At 51.3% G+C, this 22,293-nt stretch overlaps 1 protein-coding gene across 7 annotated transcripts in view; it reads right to left on the reverse strand.

The window, feature by feature from the left end:
- The window catches only part of NfI (Nuclear factor I), a 547,854-nt gene that overhangs the window by 86,399 nt on the left and 439,162 nt on the right, over positions 1-22,293 (reverse strand). For all 7 annotated transcript variants that reach the window (XM_070098949.1, XM_070098960.1, XM_070098954.1 and 4 more), the window contains one exon: positions 11,701-11,754. In XM_070098949.1, coding sequence (XP_069955050.1) covers positions 11,701-11,754 — 54 coding nt within the window. The remainder of the gene's footprint in view (positions 1-11,700; positions 11,755-22,293) is intronic.

The following is a 22,293-nucleotide window of genomic DNA, read 5'->3' on the forward strand; positions in this document are numbered from 1 at the left end:
TTCAACCCAACAATAGTCGGCCCAGGAACCGTCACAACCCTTCAACCCAACAATAGTCGGCCCAGGAACCGTCACAACCCTTCAACCTAACAATAGTCGGCCCAGGAACCATCACAACCCTTCAACCCAACAATAGTCGGCCTAAGAGCCGTCACAACCCTTCAACCCAACAATAGTCGGCCCAGGAACCGTCACAACCCTTCAACCCAACAATAGTCGGCCCAGGAACCGTCACAACCCTTCAACCCAACAATAGTCGGCCCAGGAACCGTCACAACCCTTCAACCCAACAATAGTCAGTCTAGGAGCAGTCACAACCCTTCTCATCGCTATTTTTTTCTTATGTAATGTAACAGCGATAAAAAAAAAAGGAAGGTGAAGCTTATCTATTCTGCCTGGGTGGGTGTGAGGTGGGCGGCGGCGGGAGGTCGCTCAGTCAAAGGCCGCCCACTGATTGCCTCCCGCCCACCATATGGTCAGTGTAATGATCACAGCTGATTGACTTCTCTCACTCCAATACTACCCCCACCACTCCCCCTCCCCAACACAGTAACTCCTGCTGGGGTGGACCTGTACGTGGTGGCGTGGACCTGTACGTGCTGGGGTGGACCTGTACGTGGTGGCGTGGACCTGTACGTGCTGGCGTGGACCTGTACGTGCTGGCGTGGACCTGTACGTGCTGGGGTGGTCCTGTACGTGCTGGCGTGGACCTGTACGTGCTGGCGTGGACCTGTACGTGCTGGCGTGGACCTGTACGTGCTGGCGTGGACTTGTACGTGCTGGCGTGGACCTGTACGTGCTGGGGTGGACCTGTACGTGGTGGCGTGGACCTGTACGTGTCCTGTACGTGCTGGGGTGGACCTGTACGTGCTGGCGTGGACCTGTACGTGCTGGGGTGGACCTGTACGTGGTGGCGTGGACCTGTACGTGCTGGGGTGGACCTGTACGTGCTGGGGTGGTCCTGTACGTGCTGGCGTGGACCTGTACGTGCTGGCGTGGACCTGTACGTGCTGGCGTGGACCTGTACGTGCTGGCGTGGACCTGTACGTGCTGGCGTGGACCTGTACGTGCTGGCGTGGACTTGTACGTGCTGGCGTGGACCTGTACGTGCTGGGGTGGTCCTGTACGTGCTGGCGTGGACCTGTACGTGCTGGCGTGGACCTGTACGTGCTGGCGTGGACCTGTACGTGCTGGGGTGGACCTGTACGTGGTGGCGTGGACCTGTACGTGGTGGCGTGGACCTGTACGTGCTGGCGTGGACCTGTACGTGCTGGCGTGGACCTGTACGTGCTGGCGTGGACCTGTACGTGCTGGCGTGGACCTGTACGTGCTGGGGTGGACCTGTACGTGGTGGCGTGGACCTATACGTGCTGGGATGGACCTGTACGTGGTGGCGTGGACCTGTACGTGCTGGCGTGGACCTGTACGTGGTGGCGTGGACCTGTACGTGCTGGGGTGGACCTGTACGTGCTGGCGTGGACCTGTACGTGCTGGGGTGGACCTGTACGTGCTGGCGTGGACCTGTACGTGCTGGGGTGGACCTGTACGTGCTGGCGTGGACCTGTACGTGCTGGGGTGGACCTGTACGTGGTGGCGTGGACCTGTACGTGCTGGGGGTCAGCCTTGAGTGTACCCCACTTTCCAATACCACCTTTTACCCCTCCCAGCTGGACATGGACCTCAACTTCTGAACACGCTGGCAGAGTGACCCGAAAATGAATAAAACACTTTCACCATCATTCACACCATCACTGTCTTGCTAGAGGCGCGCAGATTCCAAAGTTTAGATGTCCGTCTACACAGCAAATATCCCAAGCATTTCCTTCAGAGTGCAGGCACTGTACTTCCCACCTCCAGGACTCAAGTCTGGCTAACTTATTTCTCTTCGACCCCCTCCCGTTGACCCACTCCCCCTCGACCCCTCCCACTTGAACCCCCTCCTCCTCGATCCCTCCCCTTTCCCTCAAAAAAAAGGGAGTAACTAATCTCCCTCTTGGGACTCCTACGCTGTATTATCCCAGGTCTTCTTTACATTTTTGGTAATTAAAAACAACAGCAACAACAGCTGTTGCAGCTACTGTTGTTACTGTTGTTGGGTCATGGTGCGTTGTTGTTAGTCTCAATGATCCGCTGTAGTACTGAGAGAAAGAGAAAGAGAGAGAGAGAGAGAGAGAGAGAGAGAGAGAGAGAGAGAGAGAGAGAGAGAGAGAGAGAGAGAGAGAGAGAGAGAGAGAGAGAGAGAGACGACGTGAAGTTAATGAGAATACAAGTGGACGAGGATCATGTAAGCCTACAATGGGATCTGGACAGGCTGCAAGCCTGGTCAACGAATGGCTTCTGGAGTTTAACCTCAGCAAGTGCAAAGTTATGAAACTTGGAGAAGGACAAAGAAGACCACAGACGGAGTACAGCCCAAGACGTCAAAGGCTGCAAAACACACTCAGGGAAAAGGATCTTGGGGTGAGCATCATACCGAGCACATCTCCTGAGGCGCACATCTACCAAATAGCTACAGCAGCATTTGGGTGCCTGGCAAACCTGAGAATAGTGTTTCCACATCCAAGGAGTCATTCACAACACTGTGCACCGTGTACGTCAGACCCATATTTTAGTATGCAGCACCAGTATGAAACCCACACCTGGTCAAACACGTCAAGAAAATAGAGAAAGTGCAACAGTTTGCAACGAGACTAGTCCTGGAGCTAAGGGGCATGTCCTACGAGGAGAGGTTTAGGGAAATGAACCTGTAGGACAGGAGGGACAGGAACAGGATGTTCCTGAGATGTGACAGCAACAAAGGGTTACAACTGGAAGTTGAAAACTCAGACGAGTCACATGGCTGTTAGGAAGTATTTCTTCAGTCACAGAGTTGTCAGGAAGTGGAAGAATCTGGGGAGTGATGCAGTATCCATACATAGCTTTAAGAAGAAGTATGATAAAGCTCATGGAACAGGGAGAGAGTGGACCCAGAAGTGACCAGCGAAGAGGCGGGGGCCAGGAGCTATGAATCGACCCCTGCAACCACAAACAGGTAAAAACAAATAGGTAACAACACACACACAGTGTGAAGGAAGACCTGAGTACTCTCTTATTCTTGAGAGAGGTGGGTGGCGATGAGGGTAAAGCGAGGGAGAAGCATAAGAAGGGAGAAGGGGAGTTGAAGGAAGAGGGAATGAGGAAATGTATAGGATATGAAGGAGACTAAACTGAGGGTAGAGGAAGATAGTGTGTAGCTGGGGTAGACAGACGGAGGGTAGGAATGAGGGGTACGGGGGGGGGAGGGTGTGTTTAAAGGCCTAGAAGGGAGAAGCTGCCTTGGTGAGATGTATGAGGGAGAGGGAAAGAGAGAGAGGCCAGTAATGTATGCTGGGTCCTGTGTGACTCAGCACTACGTCACCACACACACACACACACACACACACACACACACACACACACACACTACTAGTAAATTAGTGAAGCACTCGAATACGGGTTCATGAATGCCAGGTATAGCTTCGTAAAGCTCAGAGAAGTCTAGTACAGCACTGGTACAGTACCTGGACACTACTAGTACAATACAAGTATAGTACTCACACAGGAAAGAGTTTCCTACTCAGTAACTGACAAAGATGTACACAACCTGAGGACCCAGGCTGTGGTGTCACCCAAACCACATTTATTACTTAATATTTTATAAATATACAGACAATTAACTCCACGTGTACCACACTCCAAAATTCACATATATATTCTACACACACACACACACACATACACACACACACACACACACACACACACACACAAACACACACACACACACACACATCCCTGGAGGCCAGCACTCAGGAAATCCGGTCGTTAGCAGTTTACTTAAGAGACGGGGCCAGTAAATATGCCTTGACCCCTGCAGACACAACTAGGCGAGTACACACACTCATGTCCTTAATTAATAACAATAAGTGTACTACAGTATACATGATCAGACAGCTATGGCAGTCTTTCTGCACACGGAATCAACAAATACACTCAAATATCAATGTAAATTTTACGGAGGTTAGTTTCAGGTGTCAAAAAGCGCGGGGGTGCCAGACTGTCTTTTTTTTGTGTATTGGCAGTTACAATACCTCAGCAACAATATAAAATTATATAATATTACATAACGAAGAGAGACTGTATAAGAAATTACTACTACTACTGCTACTACTACTACTACTTTCTTGCTCCGTCTTAAATAACTAGCGTGCGGATACCGACGTTTTGTGGAACTGTGGGTAGGTACCACGCTGCCAGACGTAAGCAGCATGTTTGTAATCTGCTTATTGACTTTCAAATATACGCCAACACATGTCAATTTAGGTGAAATTAATTAAGAATAAATACTGAACTGCTAAATGTTTATATCGGGTATAAATCAACTAAGTGCAATGAATTAAAAAACGCACGGCCTATTAGGCCTCACTTTTTAACTGTCCTTTAATTGCCAGTTGGAAATTTCACGTCAATTCTTATGTTTGTTATTCTACCTTACATTAACGTATATTAAGCTATATTACGGTATAATAACCCGACAGTAGGGGTTTGCGTCAAGCAGTGCTGGAAGTGGCTTGCGTCTGGCAATGCTGAGGGTGGCTTGCGTCTGTCAGTGCTGGAAGTGGCTTGAGTCTGGCAGTACTGGGGTGTCTTGCGTCTGACAACGCTGGGGGTGGCTTGCGTCTGTCAGTGCTGGAAGTGGCTTGAGTCTGGCAGTGCTGGAGTGTCTTGCGTCTGACAACACTGGGGGTGGCTTGCGTCTGGCAGTGCTGGAGTGTCTTGCGTCTGACAACGCTGGGGGTGGCTTGCGTCTGGCAGTGCTGGAAGTGGCTTGAGTCTGGCAGTGCTGAGGGATGTCTTGCGTCTGGCAGTGCTGGAGTGGTTTGCGTCTGGCAGCGCTGGGGGGGGGTGTCCGTCTGGCAGCGCTGGGGGTGTCGAGCTATTCCCAGCGTGATTTTTTACACGCACTGTAGATTACTAACCATAGAACCCCACAACCTCTTCCTTGCAATGGGGTTAACACGCCCTAAAAAAATTATCACTTCCGTCCCTTACCTCCCTTTTCACGTAAATTTGCCATCTCTCTCTCTCTCTCTCTCTCTCTCTCTCTCTCTCTCTCTCCTTCCTACCTTTCTCTCTACCATGACATTAAAACTCGTCCAAGGAGAGAAAGAGGAGAGAGAGAGAATGAGTGTTGCTTACAAAACACACACAGGAAATTCCCTGAGCCCACGTTTTTCCAGCGTTTTATTTACTTTTTTAGAGCAAGGGCGAAGGGGAGGCAGCAGAGTGGCGATAAGAGGGGGAATACGTGAGAGGTCAGGGAGATAAAGATGAGGCAAGGAGGAAGCTGCGAGGAGAGAGATAACAGAGAGATAGTAAAGGTAGGTGAGTGCTAGAGAGAGAGAGAGAGAGAGAGAGAGAGAGAGAGAGAGAGAGAGAGAGAGAGAGAGAGAGAGAGAGAGAGAGAGAGAGAGAGAGAGAGAGAAAGAAAGAGGGAATTTAAATTTATATAAGGGTATGCATGTACTTATATCGGTAAAGAGATCAGACAGGAGTAAAGACAGTGGAAAGGAAAAGGTAAGGGAAATGGTGAATGAAGGAAGGATGAGGAGGAGGAGGAAGAGTAGGAGAAGATGAGGAAGAAGAGGAAGAGGAAGAGGGAGAAGGGCGTTACTGAAGAGGATAAGATCGCTTTATGGCGTGAGTTACGACCCTGTGTTGTGTGGTTCCTGTGTTGGGGGGAAGGAGGGGGTGAGATGACGGGGGAAGGACGGGGTGAGATGACGGGGGAAGGAGGGGATGAGATGACGTGGGAAAGAGAGGGTGAGATGACGGGGGAGAGAGGGGGTGAGATGACGGGGGTAGGAGGGGGTGAGATGACGGGGGTAGGAGGGGGTGAGATGACGGGGGTAGGAGGGGGTGAGATGACAGGGGAAGGAGGGGGTGAGATGACGGGGGAAGGAGGGGGTGAGATGACGGGGGAAGGAGGGGGTGAGATGACGGGGGAAGGAGGGGATGAGATGACGGGGGAAGGAGAGGATGAGATGACGTGGGAAAGAGAGGGTGAGATGACGGGGGAGAGAGGGGGTGAGATGACGGGGGTAGGAGGGGGTGAGATGACGGGGGTAGGAGGGGGTGAGATGACAGGGGAAGGAGGGGGTGAGATGACGGGGGAAGGAGGGGGTGAGATGACGGGGGAAGGAGGGGGTGATATGACGGGGGAAGGAGAGGGTGAGATGACGGGGGAAGGAGGGGGTGAGATGACGGGGGAAGGAGGGGGTGAGATGACGGGGGAAGGAGGGGGTGAGATGACGGGGGAAGGAGGGGGTGAGATGACGGGGGAAGGAGGGGGTGAGATGACGGGGGAAGGAGAGGGTGAGATGACGGGGGAAGGAGGGGATGAGATGACGGGGGAAGGAGGGGTGAGATGACGGGGGAAGGAGGGGGTGAGATGACGGGGGAAGGAGGGGGTGAGATGACGGGGGAAGGAGGGGGTGAGATGACGGGGGAAGGAGGGGGTGAGATGACGGGGGAAGGAGGGGGTGAGATGACGGGGGAAGGAGGGGGTGAGATGACGGGGGAAGGAGGGGATGTGTGCTGCTGCTGGGGTTGAAGAGGGATGGGGGTGACGCAGTTTGAAGGTGGAGAGTGAGATGAGGTGAAGGTGACAAGGTTGGGGTGAGACGTAGGGGGAGGAAAGGCTGAACACTCGGTCCAGGCACGAGCCGCGGGGGCCATAGCTCCCTAAAATCAACAGATAAAAAACAGGAAACCCCCCAAAAAAGAAACAAAAGCCACACAACAGAAACTTCAAAATTCGAAAACAGATGAGAAATAAGTCAACAGCGTCCGTGGTTCGTGGTCACTGCCTCTGCAGTCATAAGTCAACAGCGTCCGTGGTTCGTGGTCACTGCCTCTGCAGTCATAAGTCAACAGCGTCCGTGGTTCGTGGTCACTGCCTCTGCAGTCATAAGTCAACAGCGTCCGTGGTTCGTGGTCACTGCCTCTGCAGTCAACTTTTCTCACAGCAGTTAATAGCAAGATGGGTTAAGGACCCCAATGGAAATATCAAGGTCCCAATGAACTATCAAGAACCCCAAAGGAAATAAGGAGGAGCCCAGTACAAATAGTTGGACCCCCAACGGTAATATTATACACCAATGGTAATATCAAGGACCAAATTACAAACAGCTTGACCTCAGTGGTAATATCAAGAACCACAAAGGAAATGCATGGGTCACAATGGAAATACAAGGACCACAATGGAAATACAAGGACCACAATGGAAATACAAGGACCACAATGGAAATACAAGGACCACAATGGAAATAAAAGGACCACAATGGAAATACAAGGACCACAATGGAAATACAAGGACTAAAATGGATATACAAGGACCACAATGGAAATACAAGGACCACAATGGAAATACAAGGACCACAATGGAAATACAAGGACTAAAATGGATATACAAGGACCACAATGGATATACAAGGACCACAATGGAAATACAAGGACCACAATGGAAATACAAGGACCACAATGGAAATACAAGGACCACAATGGAAATACAAGGACCACAATGGAAATACAAGGACCACAATGAAAATACAAGGACCACAATGGAAATACAAGGACCACAATGGAAATATAAGGACCACAATGGAAATACAAGAACCACAATGGAAATACAAGAACCACAATGGAAATACAAGGACCACAATGGAAATACAAGGACCACAATGGAAATACAAGGACCACAATGAAAATACAAGAACCACAATGGAAATACAAGGAACACAATGGAAATACAAGGACCACAATGGAAATACAAGGACCACAATGGAAATACAAGGACCACAATGGAAATACAAGGACCACAATGGAAATACAAGGACCACAATGGAAATACAAGGACCACAATGGAAATACAAGGACCGCAATGGAAATACAAGGACCGCAATGGAAATACAAGGACCAAAATGGAAATACAAGGACCAAAATGGAAATACAAGGACCACAATGGAAATACAAGGACCACAATGGAAATACAAGGACCACAATGGAAATACAAGGACCACAATGGAAATACAAGGACCACAATGGAAATACAAGGACCACAATGGAAATACAAGGACCACAATGGAAATACAAGGACCACAATGGAAATACAAGGACCACAATGGAAATACAAGGACCACAATGGAAATACAAGGACCACAATGGAAATACAAGGACCACAATGGAAATACAAGGACCACAATGGAAATACAAGGACCGCAATGGAAATACATGGACCACAATGGAAATACAAGGACCACAATGGAAATACAAGGACCGCAATGGAAATACAAGGACCACAATGGAAATACAAGGACCACAATGGAAATACAAGGACCACAATGGAAATACAAGGACTACAAAGAAAATACAAGGACCACAAAAGGAAATGTAAGAACTACAATGGAAATACAGGGACCACAATGGAAATACAAGGACCACAATGGATATACAAGGACCACAATGGAAATACAAGGACCAAAAGAAAATGCAAGGACTACAATGGAAATACAGGGACCACAATGAAAATACAAGGACCACAATGGAAATACAAGGACTACAATGGAAATATTAAGGACCACAATGGAAATACAAGGACTACAATGGAAATATTAAGGACCACAATGGAAATACAAGGACTACAATGGAAATATTAAGGACTACAATGGAAATACAAGGACTACAATGGAAATATTAAGGACCACAATGGAAATACAAGTACTACAATGGAAATACAAGTACTACAATGGAAATACAAGGACTACAATGGAAATATTAAGGACCACAATGGAAATACAAGGACTACAATGGAAATATTAAGGACCACAATGGAAATACAAGGACTACAATGGAAATATTAAGGACTACAATGGAAATACAAGGACTACAATGGAAATATTAAGGACCACAATGGAAATACAAGGACTACAATGGAAATATTAAGGACCACAATGGAAATACAAGGACTACAATGGAAATATTAAGGACTACAATGGAAATACAAGGACTACAATGGAAATATTAAGGACCACAATGGAAATACAAGTACTACAATGGAAATACAAGTACTACAATGGAAATACAAGGACTACAATGGAAATATTAAGGACCACAATGGAAATACAAGGACTACAATGGAAATATTAAGGACCACAATGGAAATACAAGGACTACAATGGAAATATTAAGGACTACAATGGAAATACAAGGACTACAATGGAAATATTAAGGACCACAATGGAAATACAAGGACTACAATGGAAATATTAAGGACCACAATGGAAATACAAGGACTACAATGGAAATATTAAGGACCACAATGGAAATACAAGGACTACAATGGAAATATTAAGGACCACAATGGAAATACAAGGACCACAATGGAAATATTAAGGACTACAATGGAAATACAAGGACTACAATGGAAATATTAAGGACCACAATGGAAATACAAGTACTACAATGGAAATACAAGTACTACAATGGAAATACAAGGACTACAATGGAAATATTAAGGACCACAATGGCCCCTATACAAATATCAAGAAAACCAGTGCAGTGGAACTTCAATATAATTAAGTCACTTTTGACTTCTGTGGGAAGGGGGGGAGGGGGTTATCCTAGGAAATGTACACATACATTACGTAAGACAACTATACTGGTACAAAGAATGTGTAATTCTATCTGAACAAAGTTACTAAACAGGTCTATCTCCTAGTCTGTTGATTATTGATTTACAGCTAGTGCAGGCAGAATGTAAACACGGTCAAAAAACAGGTAGGTTACGGGGAATTAGTAATGTCGGGCTGAGTGAGGGGTGATCACGGGCTCAGAAAGTAGCGTGTTTCGTCTAGTAATCGACTGGGAGATTGTGATTGTGTTGTGGTTTGTGAACTCATTATCCAGGGAGGTTCCTTGGCGCCGTACGACACTTTGGGTGCGGGCGTCACCGCCCATGGCTCTGCCCACTCATGCCACGCCCACCTGCTCACCACCCATGGTACGTACCTTGCTCACCACCCATGGTACTACCTGTTCACCTGGTATGCACCTGCTCACTCACCCATGGTACGTACTGCTCACCACCCACGCATACGCACCTTGCTCCCACCGCCCATGTACGGCACTGTCACCACCCATGGCACGTACCTTCTCACCACCCATGGTACGCACCTTGCTCACCGCCCATGGCACGTACCTGCTCACCGTCATGGCACTGTACGTACCTGCCTTCTACCGCCCATGCGGTACGTACCTGCTCACCACCCATGGCACGTACCTTCTGCCTCACCTTGCCTCCCATGGTACGCACCTTTGCCCTCACCGCTCCCATGGCATGCACCTCTGCTCACCACCATGGTACGCACCTGTCACCACCCCATGGTACGTACCTTGCTCACCGCCCCATGGTATGCACCTGCTCTACCCGTACCCATGGCTACGTACCTTGTCACCGCCCGCATGGTACGTACCTGCTCACACCATGGCACGGTACGTACCTGCTCACCACCCATGGCACGTACCCTGGCTCACCGCCCATGGTACGTACTCCTGCTCACCTACGTATGGCACGTACCTTGCTCACCGCCATGGTACGTACCTTGCCTCCCATGGCATGGCACGTACCTGCCCATCCACCACCCATGGCACGTACCTTGCCCACCACCCATGGTACGCACCGCTCACCACATGGCACGCACCTTGCTCACCGCCCATGGTACGCACCTTGCCCAGCCCATGGCACGTACTCCCTGGCTGCACCCGGCCATCTATGGTACTCCTCTCGCCCATGGCGACCTGCTCACCACCCATGGTACCGATCTACCGGCATACGCGTACCCCCATTCCTGCTCACCACCCATGGCACGTACCCTGCTCACCACCCATGGTACGCACCTGCTCACCCCCATGGCACCGCACCCATCGCTCACCACCATGGCACGCATCCTTTGCTCAACCCATGGCACGTACCTTGCTCACCACCCATGGCACGTACCTTGTCACCACCCATGGTACGTACCTTGCTCACCACCCATGGCACGCACCTGCTCACCACCCATGGCACCGTACCTTGCACCACCCATGGCACGTACCTTGCGCTCCACCCATGGTACATTGCTCACCACCCACATGGCACTATTCGGTCACCACCCATGGTACGCACCTTGTCACTATCAGACACCACCTACTGGCTCACCACATGGTACGTACCTGCTCACCACCCAGGCCGTACCATGGTACGTACTCCTTGCCTCACTACCCTATGGTACGTACATGGTCCTCCCCTACTATGGTACGTACACTTGCTAACTGCCTTTAGAAACTAGCTAAGAAGGGTGAACACGTGCGTAAACAAAGGGCACGTGGCTGGGATCAGCTGACGCCAGAAAGTAAACAAAGAACACGTGCCTGTAATCAGCTGACGCCAGAAGGTAAACAAGGAACACGTGCCTTGGTTCAGCTGATGACAGAAAGTAAGCAAGGAACACGTGCCTGGTATCAGCTGACGCCAGAAAGTAAACAAAGAACACGTGCCAGGATCAGCTGACGCTAAAAGGTAAACAAAGAACACGTGCCTGGGATCAGCTGACGCCAGAACGTAAACAACGATGGAGTACTCACTCTTCATTCTCTCGTCATCTTTATCGCTGTCTAAGACGATCCCTGACAAGCTCTCTGCAAGAAGAATACATCTCGTTAATATAAATCTTCTCTGTAACCAAGAATACAACAGGTAGATATTCTCTGTAACCAAGAATACAACAGGTATATCTTCTCAGTAACCAAGAATACAACAGGTATATGTTCTCAGTAACCAAGAATACAACAGGTATATGTTCTCAGTAACCAAGAATACAACAGGTATATCTTCTCAGTAACCAAGAATACAACAGGTATATGTTCTAAGTAACCAAGAATACAACAGGTATATGTTCTCAGTAACCAAGAATACAACTCGTTTCAAAAACATATTCTCTGTAGTCAAGAATGTAAGTTACCAAGACTGTGTTGGGTTTAAATTCCACCATATACACGGGTCGTTGATTTACCAGCTATAATAATAATAATAATAATAATAATAATAATAATAATAATAATAATAATAATTGTTACTTCAGGCTTGGTACGAGGGAGATGATCATGACTGTGGTGGTAGAGGAGGGTGTGCGGAAATGGTGAGGGGGGAGGGAGGAGGGATTAGGGGTGGATTGTTGGGGGGGATTTTTTGTGGATGGGGATGGCTGAGGGAGGGGAGAGGGAGGGGAGAGGGATGGAAAAAGATGGACTGCTGAGGGGAGGGGGGGAGGGAGGGGATGGTGGTTGGTGTAATGTTGGAGGTGTCGAGAAGGGGGGAGGGAAGGGGAAGGGATGAGTGGAGAGGGTGGGGGATTGAGTGATGAGTGTGATGAGGGTGCATGTTCTACCCCGCCCCTCCTGGAGCCCCGCCAGGCTAAGGGGGGAGTGGGGAGAGAGAGAGAGGGGGGGAAGAGGAAGGGAATCAACCACTACCACCTCTCCCCTTCACGATCCTCTCCCCACCACCACCACCCCACCCCTCTCTCTCCCCACCAACTCCAACACACACACACATACACTCTCCAGTATTTTCCGATTTCATTTCCCCCCCTCTCTTTCTCTCTGTTTGTCTCTCTCTCTCTCTCTCTCTCTCTCTCTCTCTCTCTCTCTATCATGATGAGCCACGTCAGAATGTTACGTTGTGTGTCGACGTCACACGTGTGACGTCGACATATGACAGTGGACATCCCGGCTCCCGTTTTCTCTCGCCACTTGTAAACACACCAAGAAAATTATGTAATTCACTCCATATAACATCGTCGTGTCTTATAAATATTTCTTACTAGTAGAAGGCAGTCTAACGTAGAGTAGTCTGGCCTAGCCTAGCCTGGCCTAGCCTAGCCTGGCCTAGCCTAGCCTGGCCTAGCCTCCGCTCAGCCTGGCCTGCCCAGCCTCGCCCAGCCCAGGCTCCTGGCCTAGCCTCAGCCCTGGCCCAGCCTAGCCCTGGCCCAGCCTGGCCCTCAGTCAGCCCGCCTAGCCCAGCCTCCCGGCCTCCCAGTGCCTGGCCTCCCAGCCCGGCCCAGCCCGCCTGGCCTAGCCTGGCCCAGCAGCCCCCAGCCTCAGCCTAGCCCAGCCTGGCTCCCAGCCTCCAGCCCAGCCTAGCCGGTCCAGCCTAGGCCTGGCCTCCAGCCAGCCCTCCCGCCTGGAGCCTGGCCCAGCCCAGCCCAGCCCTAGGCCTGGCCCAGCCCAGCCCAGGCCTCAGCCCTAGCCCAGCCCTGGCCCAGCCTCCCAGCCGGCCCAGCCTCAGCCTCCCAGCCTAGCCTGGCCCAGCCCAGCCGGTAGCCCAGCCTAGCCCAGCCCGCTCAGCCCGGCCCAGCCCACCCGCTAGCTAGCCTCCCGGCCCAGCCTAGCGCCTAGCCCAGCCTGGCCCAGCCTGGCCTAGCCTAGCCTGGCCTGGCCTAGAGTGCCTAGCCCAGCCTGGCCTAGCCTAGCCTGGCTTGGCCTAGAGTGCCTAGCCCAGCCTGGCCTAGCCTGTCCTAGCCTAGAGTGCCTAGCCCAGCCTGGCCTAGCTCAGCCTGGCCTAGCCCAGCCTGGCCTAGCCTGGCCAAGCCTGGCCTAGCCTGGCCAAGCCTGGCCTAGCCTGGCCTAGCCTGGCCTAGCAAACGTTGGCTTAAGGTAACTGAGTTGTCTAAAATTCGTGAGTAAATTTTAGAGAAAAAATGTGACCCTTAATAACTGTGACCCCCATAACTGTATGTGACCCCATAACTGTGTGTGACCCCATAACTGTGTGTGACCCCCATAACTGTGTGTGACCCCATAACTGTATGTGACCCCATAACTGTGTGTGACCCCATAACTGTGTGTGACCCCATAACTGTATGTGACCCCATAACTGTGTGTGACCCCCATAACTGTGTGTGACCCCATAACTGTATGTGACCCCATAACTGTGTGTGACCCCATAACTGTGTGTGACCCCATAACTGTATGTGACCCCCATAACTGTATGTGACCCCATAACTGTGTGTGACCCCATAACTGTGTGTGACCCCCATAACTGTGTGTGACCCCATAACTGTGTGTGACCCCCATAACTGTATGTGACCCCCATAACTGTATGTGACCCCATAACTGTGTGTGACCCCATAACTGTGTGTGACCCCATAACTGTATGTGACCCCCATAACTGTATGTGACCCCATAACTGTGTGACCCCATAACTGTGTGTGACCCCATAACTGTGTGTGACCCCCATAACTGTATGTGACCCCCATAACTGTATGTGACCCCATAACTGTGTGTGACCCCATAACTGTGTGTGACCCCATAACTGTATGTGACCCCCATAACTGTGTGTGACCCCATAACTGTATGTGACCCCCATAACTGTATGTGACCCCCATAACTGTATGTGACCCCCATAACTGTATGTGACCCCATAACTGTGTGTGACCCCATAACTGTATGTGACCCCCATAACTGTATGTGACCCCATAACTGTGTGTGACCCCATAACTGTGTGTGACCCCATAACTGTATGTGACCCCCATAACTGTGTGTGACCCCATAACTGTATGTGACCCCCATAACTGTATGTGACCCCCATAACTGTGTGTGACCCCATAACTGTGTGTGACCCCATAACTGTGTGTGACCCCATAACTGTGTGTGACCCCATAACTGTATGTGACCCCCATAACTGTGTGACCCCATAACTGTGTGTGACCCCATAACTGTGTGTGACCCCATAACTGTATGTGACCCCATAACTGTGTGTGACCCCATAACTGTGTGTGACCCCATAACTGTGTGTGACCCCATAACTGTATGTGACTCCATAACTGTGTGTGACCCCATAACTGTGTGTGACCCCATAACTGTGTGTGACCCCATAACTGTATGTGACCCCCATAACTGTGTGTGACCCCATAACTGTGTGTGACCCCATAACTGTGTGTGACCCCATAACTGTGTGTGACCCCATAACTGTATGTGACCCCATAACTGTGTGTGACCCCATAACTGTATGTGACCCCCATAACTGTGTGTGACCCCATAACTGTATGTGACCCCCATAACTGTATGTGACCCCCATAACTGTGTGTGACCCCATAACTGTGTGTGACCCCATAACTGTGTGTGACCCCATAACTGTGTGTGACCCCATAACTGTATGTGACCCCCATAACTGTGTGTGACCCCATAACTGTGTGTGACCCCATAACTGTGTGTGACCCCATAACTGTGTGTGACCCCATAACTGTATGTGACCCCCATAACTGTGTGTGACCCCATAACTGTGTGTGACCCCATAACTGTGTGTGACCCCATAACTGTGTGTGACCCCATAACTGTGTGTGACCCCATAACTGTGTGTGACCCCATAACTGTATGTGACCCCCATAACTGTGTGTGACCCCATAACTGTGTGTGACCCCATAACTGTGTGTGACCCCATAACTGTGTGTGACCCCATAACTGTATGTGACCCCCATAACTGTGTGTGACCCCATAACTGTGTGTGACCCCATAACTGTGTGTGACCCCATAACTGTGTGTGACCCCATAACTGTATGTGACCCCCATAACTGTGTGTGACCCCATAACTGTATGTGACCCCCATAACTGTGTGTGACCCCATAACTGTGTGTGACCCCATAACTGTGTGTGACCCCCTTAAGTGTCTCTGACCCCTCATAGCTGTTTGACCCCATAACTGTGTGTGACCCCCTTAAGTGTCTCTGACCCCTCATAGCTGTTTGACCCCATAAGTGTGTGACCCCATGACTGTATCTGACCCCATAACTGTGTGTGATCCCATAACTGTGTGTGACCCCATAACTGTGTGTGACCCCATAACTGTGTGTGATCCCATAACTGTGTTACCCCATTAACTGTATGTGACCCCATAACTGTGTGTGATCCCATAACTATGTGTGATCATCCCATAACTATGTGTGATCCCATAACTGTGTGTGGCCCCCTTAAGTGTCTCTGACCCCTCATAACTGTTTGACCCCATAAGTGTGTGACCCCCATGACTGTATGTGACCCCATAACTGCGTGTGATCCCATTACTGTGTGTGATCCCATAACTGTGTGTGACCCCATAAATGTGTGTGATCCCATAACTGTGTGATCCCATAACTGTGTGTGACCCCATAACTGTGTGATCCCATAACTGTGTGTGACCCCATAACTGTGTTACCCCCATAACTGTATGTGACCCCATAACTGTGTGTGACCCCATAACTGTGTGACCCCATAACTGTGTGTGATCCCATAACTATGTGTGACCCCATAACTGTGTGTGATCCCATAACTGTGTGATCCCATAACTGTGTGATCCCATAACTGTGTGTGACCCCATAACTGTGTTACCCCCATAACTGTATGTGACCCCATAACTGTGTGTGACCCCATAACTGTGTGACCCCATAACTGTGTGTGATCCCATAACTATGTGTGACCCCATAACTGTGTGACCCCATAACTGTGTGTGACCCCATAACTGTGTGACCCCATAACTGTGTGTGATCCCATAACTGTGTGTGACCCCATAACTGTGTGACCCCCATAACTGTATGTGACCCCATAACTGTGTGTGATCCCATAACTATGTGTGACTCCATAACTGTGTGACCCCATAACTGTGTGACCCCATAACTGTGTGACCCCATAACTGTGTGTGATCCTATAAATGTATGTGACCTCAGAATAACGTAGGGTGGCCCTCTGGCCAGGAGATGGAGGTCAACTTTCACCAAGAAACACGGGTGAACGCTAGAGTGAACACTGAGCGAACACAAACCAGTGAACACACGAGTGAACACAAGCCTGTGAACACACGAGTGAACACTAGTCAATGAGCACATGTAGGTCAGGTACACATATGAGTTTGCAGCACCAGTATGGAACCCACACCTGGTCACACACGTCAAGAAATTTGAGAAAGGTTTGCAACAAGACTAGTCCCGGAGCTGAGAGGCATGTCATACGAGGAGAGGTTAAGGGAACTCAACCTGACGACACTGGAGGACAGGAGGGACAGGGAGGACATGATAACGACATACATAATACTGAGATGAACTGACAAGGTGGATAGGGACAGAATGTTTGAGAGATGCGACACGCAAACAAGGGGTCACAACTGGAAGTTGAAAACTCAGATGAGTCACAGGGATGTTAGGAAGTATTTCTTGAGGCAGAGAGTTGTCAGGAAGTGGAACAGTCTGGGGAGTGATGCAGTGGAGGCAGGATCCATACATAGCTTTAAGAAGAGGTATGATTAAGCTCATGGAGCAGGGAGTGTCTTCATGACCACAGTACAAGACTGTCTTAATGTAGAGTTTAACAACACCACAGCAGAGTGGAACAACACCACAGCAGAGTGGAACACCACAGCAGAGTGGAACAACACCACAGCAGAGTGGAACAACACCACAACAGAGTGGAACACCACAGCAGAGTGGAACACCACAGCAGAGTGGAACAACACCACAGCAGAGTGGAACAACACCACAGCAGAGTGGAACAACACCACAGCAGAGTGGAACAACACCACAGCAGAGTGGAACAACACCACAGCAGAGTGGACCAACACCACAGCAGAGTGGAACAACACCACAGCAGAGTGGAACAACACCACAGCAGAGTGGAACAACACCACAGCAGAGTGGACCAACACCACAGCAGAGTGGAACAACACCACAGCAGAGTGGAACACCACAGCAGAGTGGAACAACACCACAGCAGAGTGGAACAACACCACAGCAGAGTGGAACACCACAGCAGAGTCTAACAACACCACAGCAGAGTGGAACAACACCACAGCAGAGTGGACCAACACCACAGCAGAGTGGAACAACACCACAGCAGAGTGGAATACCACAGCAGAGTGGAACAACACCACAGCAGAGTGGACCAACACCACAGCAGAGTGGAGGAACACCACAGCAGAGTGGAACAACACCACAGCAGAGTGGAAGAACACCACAGCAGAGTGGACCAACACCACAGCAGAGTGGAACAACACCACAGCAGAGTGGAACAACACCACAGCAGAGTAGAACATCACAGCAGAGTGGAACAACACCACAGCAGAGTGGAACAACACCACAGCAGAGTGGAACACCACCACAGCAGAATGGAACACCATCACAGTAGAGTGGAACACCACAGCAGAATGGAACAACACAGCAGAATGGAACACCATCACAGTAGAGTGGAACACCACAGCAGAGTGGAACACCACCACAGCAGAATGGAACACCATCACAGTAGAGTGGAACACCACAGCAGAGTGGAACACCACAGCAGAGTGGAACAACACCACAGCAGAGTGGAACAACACCACAGCAGAGTGGAATACCACAGCAGAGTGAACCAACACAGCAGAGTGGAACAACACAGTAGAGTGGAACACCACAGCAGAGTGGAACAACACCACAGCAGAGTGGAACAATACCACAGCAGAGTGGAACAATACCACAGCAGAGTGGAACACCACAGCAGAGTAGAACAACACAGTAGAGTGGAACAACACAGTAGAGTGGAACAACACAGCAGAGTGGAACACCACAGCAGAGTGGAACAATACCACAGCAGAGTGGAACAATACCACAGCAGAATGGAACACCACCACAGCAGAATGGAACACCACAGCAGAGTGGAACACCACAGCAGAATGGAACACCACCACAGCAGAATGGAACACCACAGCAGAGTGGAACACCACAGCAGAATGGAACACCACCACAGTAGAATGGAACACCACAGCAGAGTGGAACACCACCACAGCAGAATGGAACACCACAGCAGAGTGGAACAACACCACAGCAGAGTGGAACACCACCACAGCAGAATGGAACACCACCACAGCAGAATGGAACACCACAGCAGAGTGGAACAACACCACAGCAGAATGGAACACCACAGCAGAGTGGAACAACACCACAGCAGAATGGAACACCACAGCAGAGTGGAACAACACCACAGCAGAATGGAACACCACCACAGCAGAATGGAACACCACAGCAGAGTGGAACAACACCACAGCAGAGTGGAACACCACAGCAGAGTTGAACACCACAGCAGAGTGGAACAATACCACAGTAGAGTGGAACAATACCACAGATGAGTGGAACACCACCACAGCAGAGTGGAACAATACCACAGTAGAGTGGAACAATACCACAGATGAGTGGAACACCACCACAGGAGAGTGGAACAATACCACAGTAGAGTGGAACAATACCACAGATGAGTGGAACACCACCACAGCAGAGTGGAACAATACCACAGTAGAGTGGAACAATACCACAGATGAGTGGAACACCACCACAGGAGAGTGGAACAATACCACAGTAGAGTGGAACACCACAGTAGAGTGGAACAACACCAGAGCAGAGTGGAACAACACCACAGCAGAGTGAAACGACACAGCAGAACGGAACAACACCACAGCAGAGTTGAACACCACACCAGAGTGGAACAACACTACAGTAGAGTGGAACACCACAGTAGAGTGGACCAACACCACAGCAGAGTGGAACACCACAGAAGACTGGAACAAAACCACAGCAGAATGGAACACCACAGCAGAGTAGACCACAGCAGAGTGGAACAACACCACAGTAAGGTGGAACCGGGCAGCAGAGTGGAACACCACCACAGCAGAGTGGAACAACACCACAGCAGAATGGAACAACTCTGCGAGTCATGGCTGCAGATAATTACAGCAGAAATACGTGACAAGCTTGAAACAGAATGGCCAGTTTTCAGAGAGGAGGAGGAGAAGGAGGAGAAGGAGGAGGAAGAGGATGCTAGCAAGCGGAAGGTCGTGATCTCCCAGGAGGTTATTGTTACCCCTTGTCTATTCCCTTCCCCTCTCCATGAATCCATTCCACCCATTCCTTCCATCCACCTCTTCCTTCCCCCTCCCCCTCTTCCTCCTCTAGTTCCTCTCTTTCTTGGTGGTCAATCCAATTCTTTTTCTTCTTCAACGATAAGTAATCTAATTCCCTGAGCGGCGCCACCATCCCGTTTTCTGAGGTGTTGGAGGAGAGATTCACGTAAACGACCCCGGGGGACTGATTCCCAGCGTCCCACGGGGGAGATAACACTCTCAGACACACCTGCCATCTGTCCTCCCGCGGGGCCTCTCATCCAGGAGTATTAGCACTTTCATTGATCTGATGCGACGCGATTCACGCAATGGGAGGGTGACGTACGACGGGCTATGCGACGCCCCACGCACCACCATCACAGTGGGTGACGTACGACGGGTGCTCCACGACCACCACGCACCACCATCACAGTGGGAGAGTGTCGTACGATAGAGCTCCACGACCCCCACGCACCACCACCACAGTGGGTGACGTACGACAGGGGTCCACGACGCCCCACGCACCACCACCACAGTGGGTGACGTACGACAGGGGTCCACGACGCCCCACGCACCACCACCACAGTGGGTGACGTACGACAGGGGTCCACGACGCCCCACGCACCACCATCACAGTGGGTGACGTACGACAGGGGTCCACGACGCTCCACGCACCACCATCACAGTGGGTGACGTACGACAGGGGTCCACGACGCACCACCATCACAGTGGGTGACGTACGACAGGGGTCCACGACGCCCCACGCACCACCATCACAGTGGGTGACGTACGACAGGGGTCCACGACGCCCCACGCACCACCATCACAGTGGGTGACGTATGACAGGGGTCCATGACGCCCCACGCGCCACCATCACAGTGGGTGACGTACGACAGGGGTCCACGACGCCCCACGCACCACCATCACAGTGGGTGACGTACGACAGGGGTCCACGACGCCCCACGCACCACCATCACAGTGGGTAACGTACGACAGGGGTCCACGACGCCCCACGCACCACCATCACAGTGGGTGACGTACGACAGGGGTCCACGACGCTCCACGCACCACCATCACAGTGGGTGACGTACGACAGGGGTCCACGACGCCCCACGCACCACCATCACAGTGGGTGACGTACGACAGGGGTCCACGACGCCCCACGCGCCACCATCACAGTGGGTGACGTACGACAGGGGTCCACGACGCCCCACGCACCACCATCACAGTGGGTAACGTACGACAGGGGTCCACGACGCCCCACGCACCACCATCACAGTGGGTGACGTACGACAGGGGTCCACGACGCTCCACGCACCACCATCACAGTGGGTGACGTACGACAGGGGTCCACGACGCCCCACGCACCACCATCACAGTGGGTGACGTACGACAGGGGTCCACGACGCCCCACGCGCCACCATCACAGTGGGTGACGTACGACAGGGGTCCACGACGCCCCACGCACCACCATCACAGTGGAGCCAAGGCCGGGTCACCACTACTTGAAAAAGACCCGGGCCGGGAGAATACAGGCGAATAAGAAAAAAAAATCACAGTGGGTGACGTACGACAGGGGTCCACGACGCCCCACGCACCACCATCACAGTGGGTAACGTACGACAGGGGTCCACGACGCCCCACGCACCACCATCACAGTGGGTGACGTACGACAGGGACCCACGACGCCCCACGCACCACCATCACAGTGGGTGACGTACGACAGGGGTCCACGACGCCCCACGCACCACCATCACAGTGGGTAACGTACGACAGGGGTCCACGACGCCCCACGCACCACCATCACAGTGGGTAACGTACGACAGGGGTCCACGACGCCCCACGCACCACCATCACAGTGGGTGACGTACGACAGGGGTCCACGACGCCCCACGCACCACCATCACAGTGGGTGACGTACGACAGGGATCCACGACGCCCCACGCACCACCATCACAGTGGGTAACGTACGACAGGGGTCCACGACGCCCCACGCACCACCATCACAGTGGGTGACGTACGACAGGGGTCCACGACGCCCCACGCACCACCATCACAGTGGGTGACGTACGACAGGGATCCACGACGCCCCACGCACCACCATCACAGTGGGTAACGTACGACAGGGGTCCACGACGCCCCACGCACCACCATCACAGTGGGTGACGTACGACAGGGGTCCACGACGCCCCACGCACCACCATCACACTTATTGGAAAGGCATGTGTAAGAGAGAGAGACAAAGGTCCCCCATTAACCATAAAAACAGACACCAACTGTACCACTGCTCACACTACAGACTTTGTTTA

The sequence above is a fragment of the Cherax quadricarinatus genome, chromosome 5 (genome assembly GCF_038502225.1).
Source record: "Cherax quadricarinatus isolate ZL_2023a chromosome 5, ASM3850222v1, whole genome shotgun sequence".
Classification (NCBI taxonomy): domain Eukaryota; kingdom Metazoa; phylum Arthropoda; class Malacostraca; order Decapoda; family Parastacidae; genus Cherax; species Cherax quadricarinatus.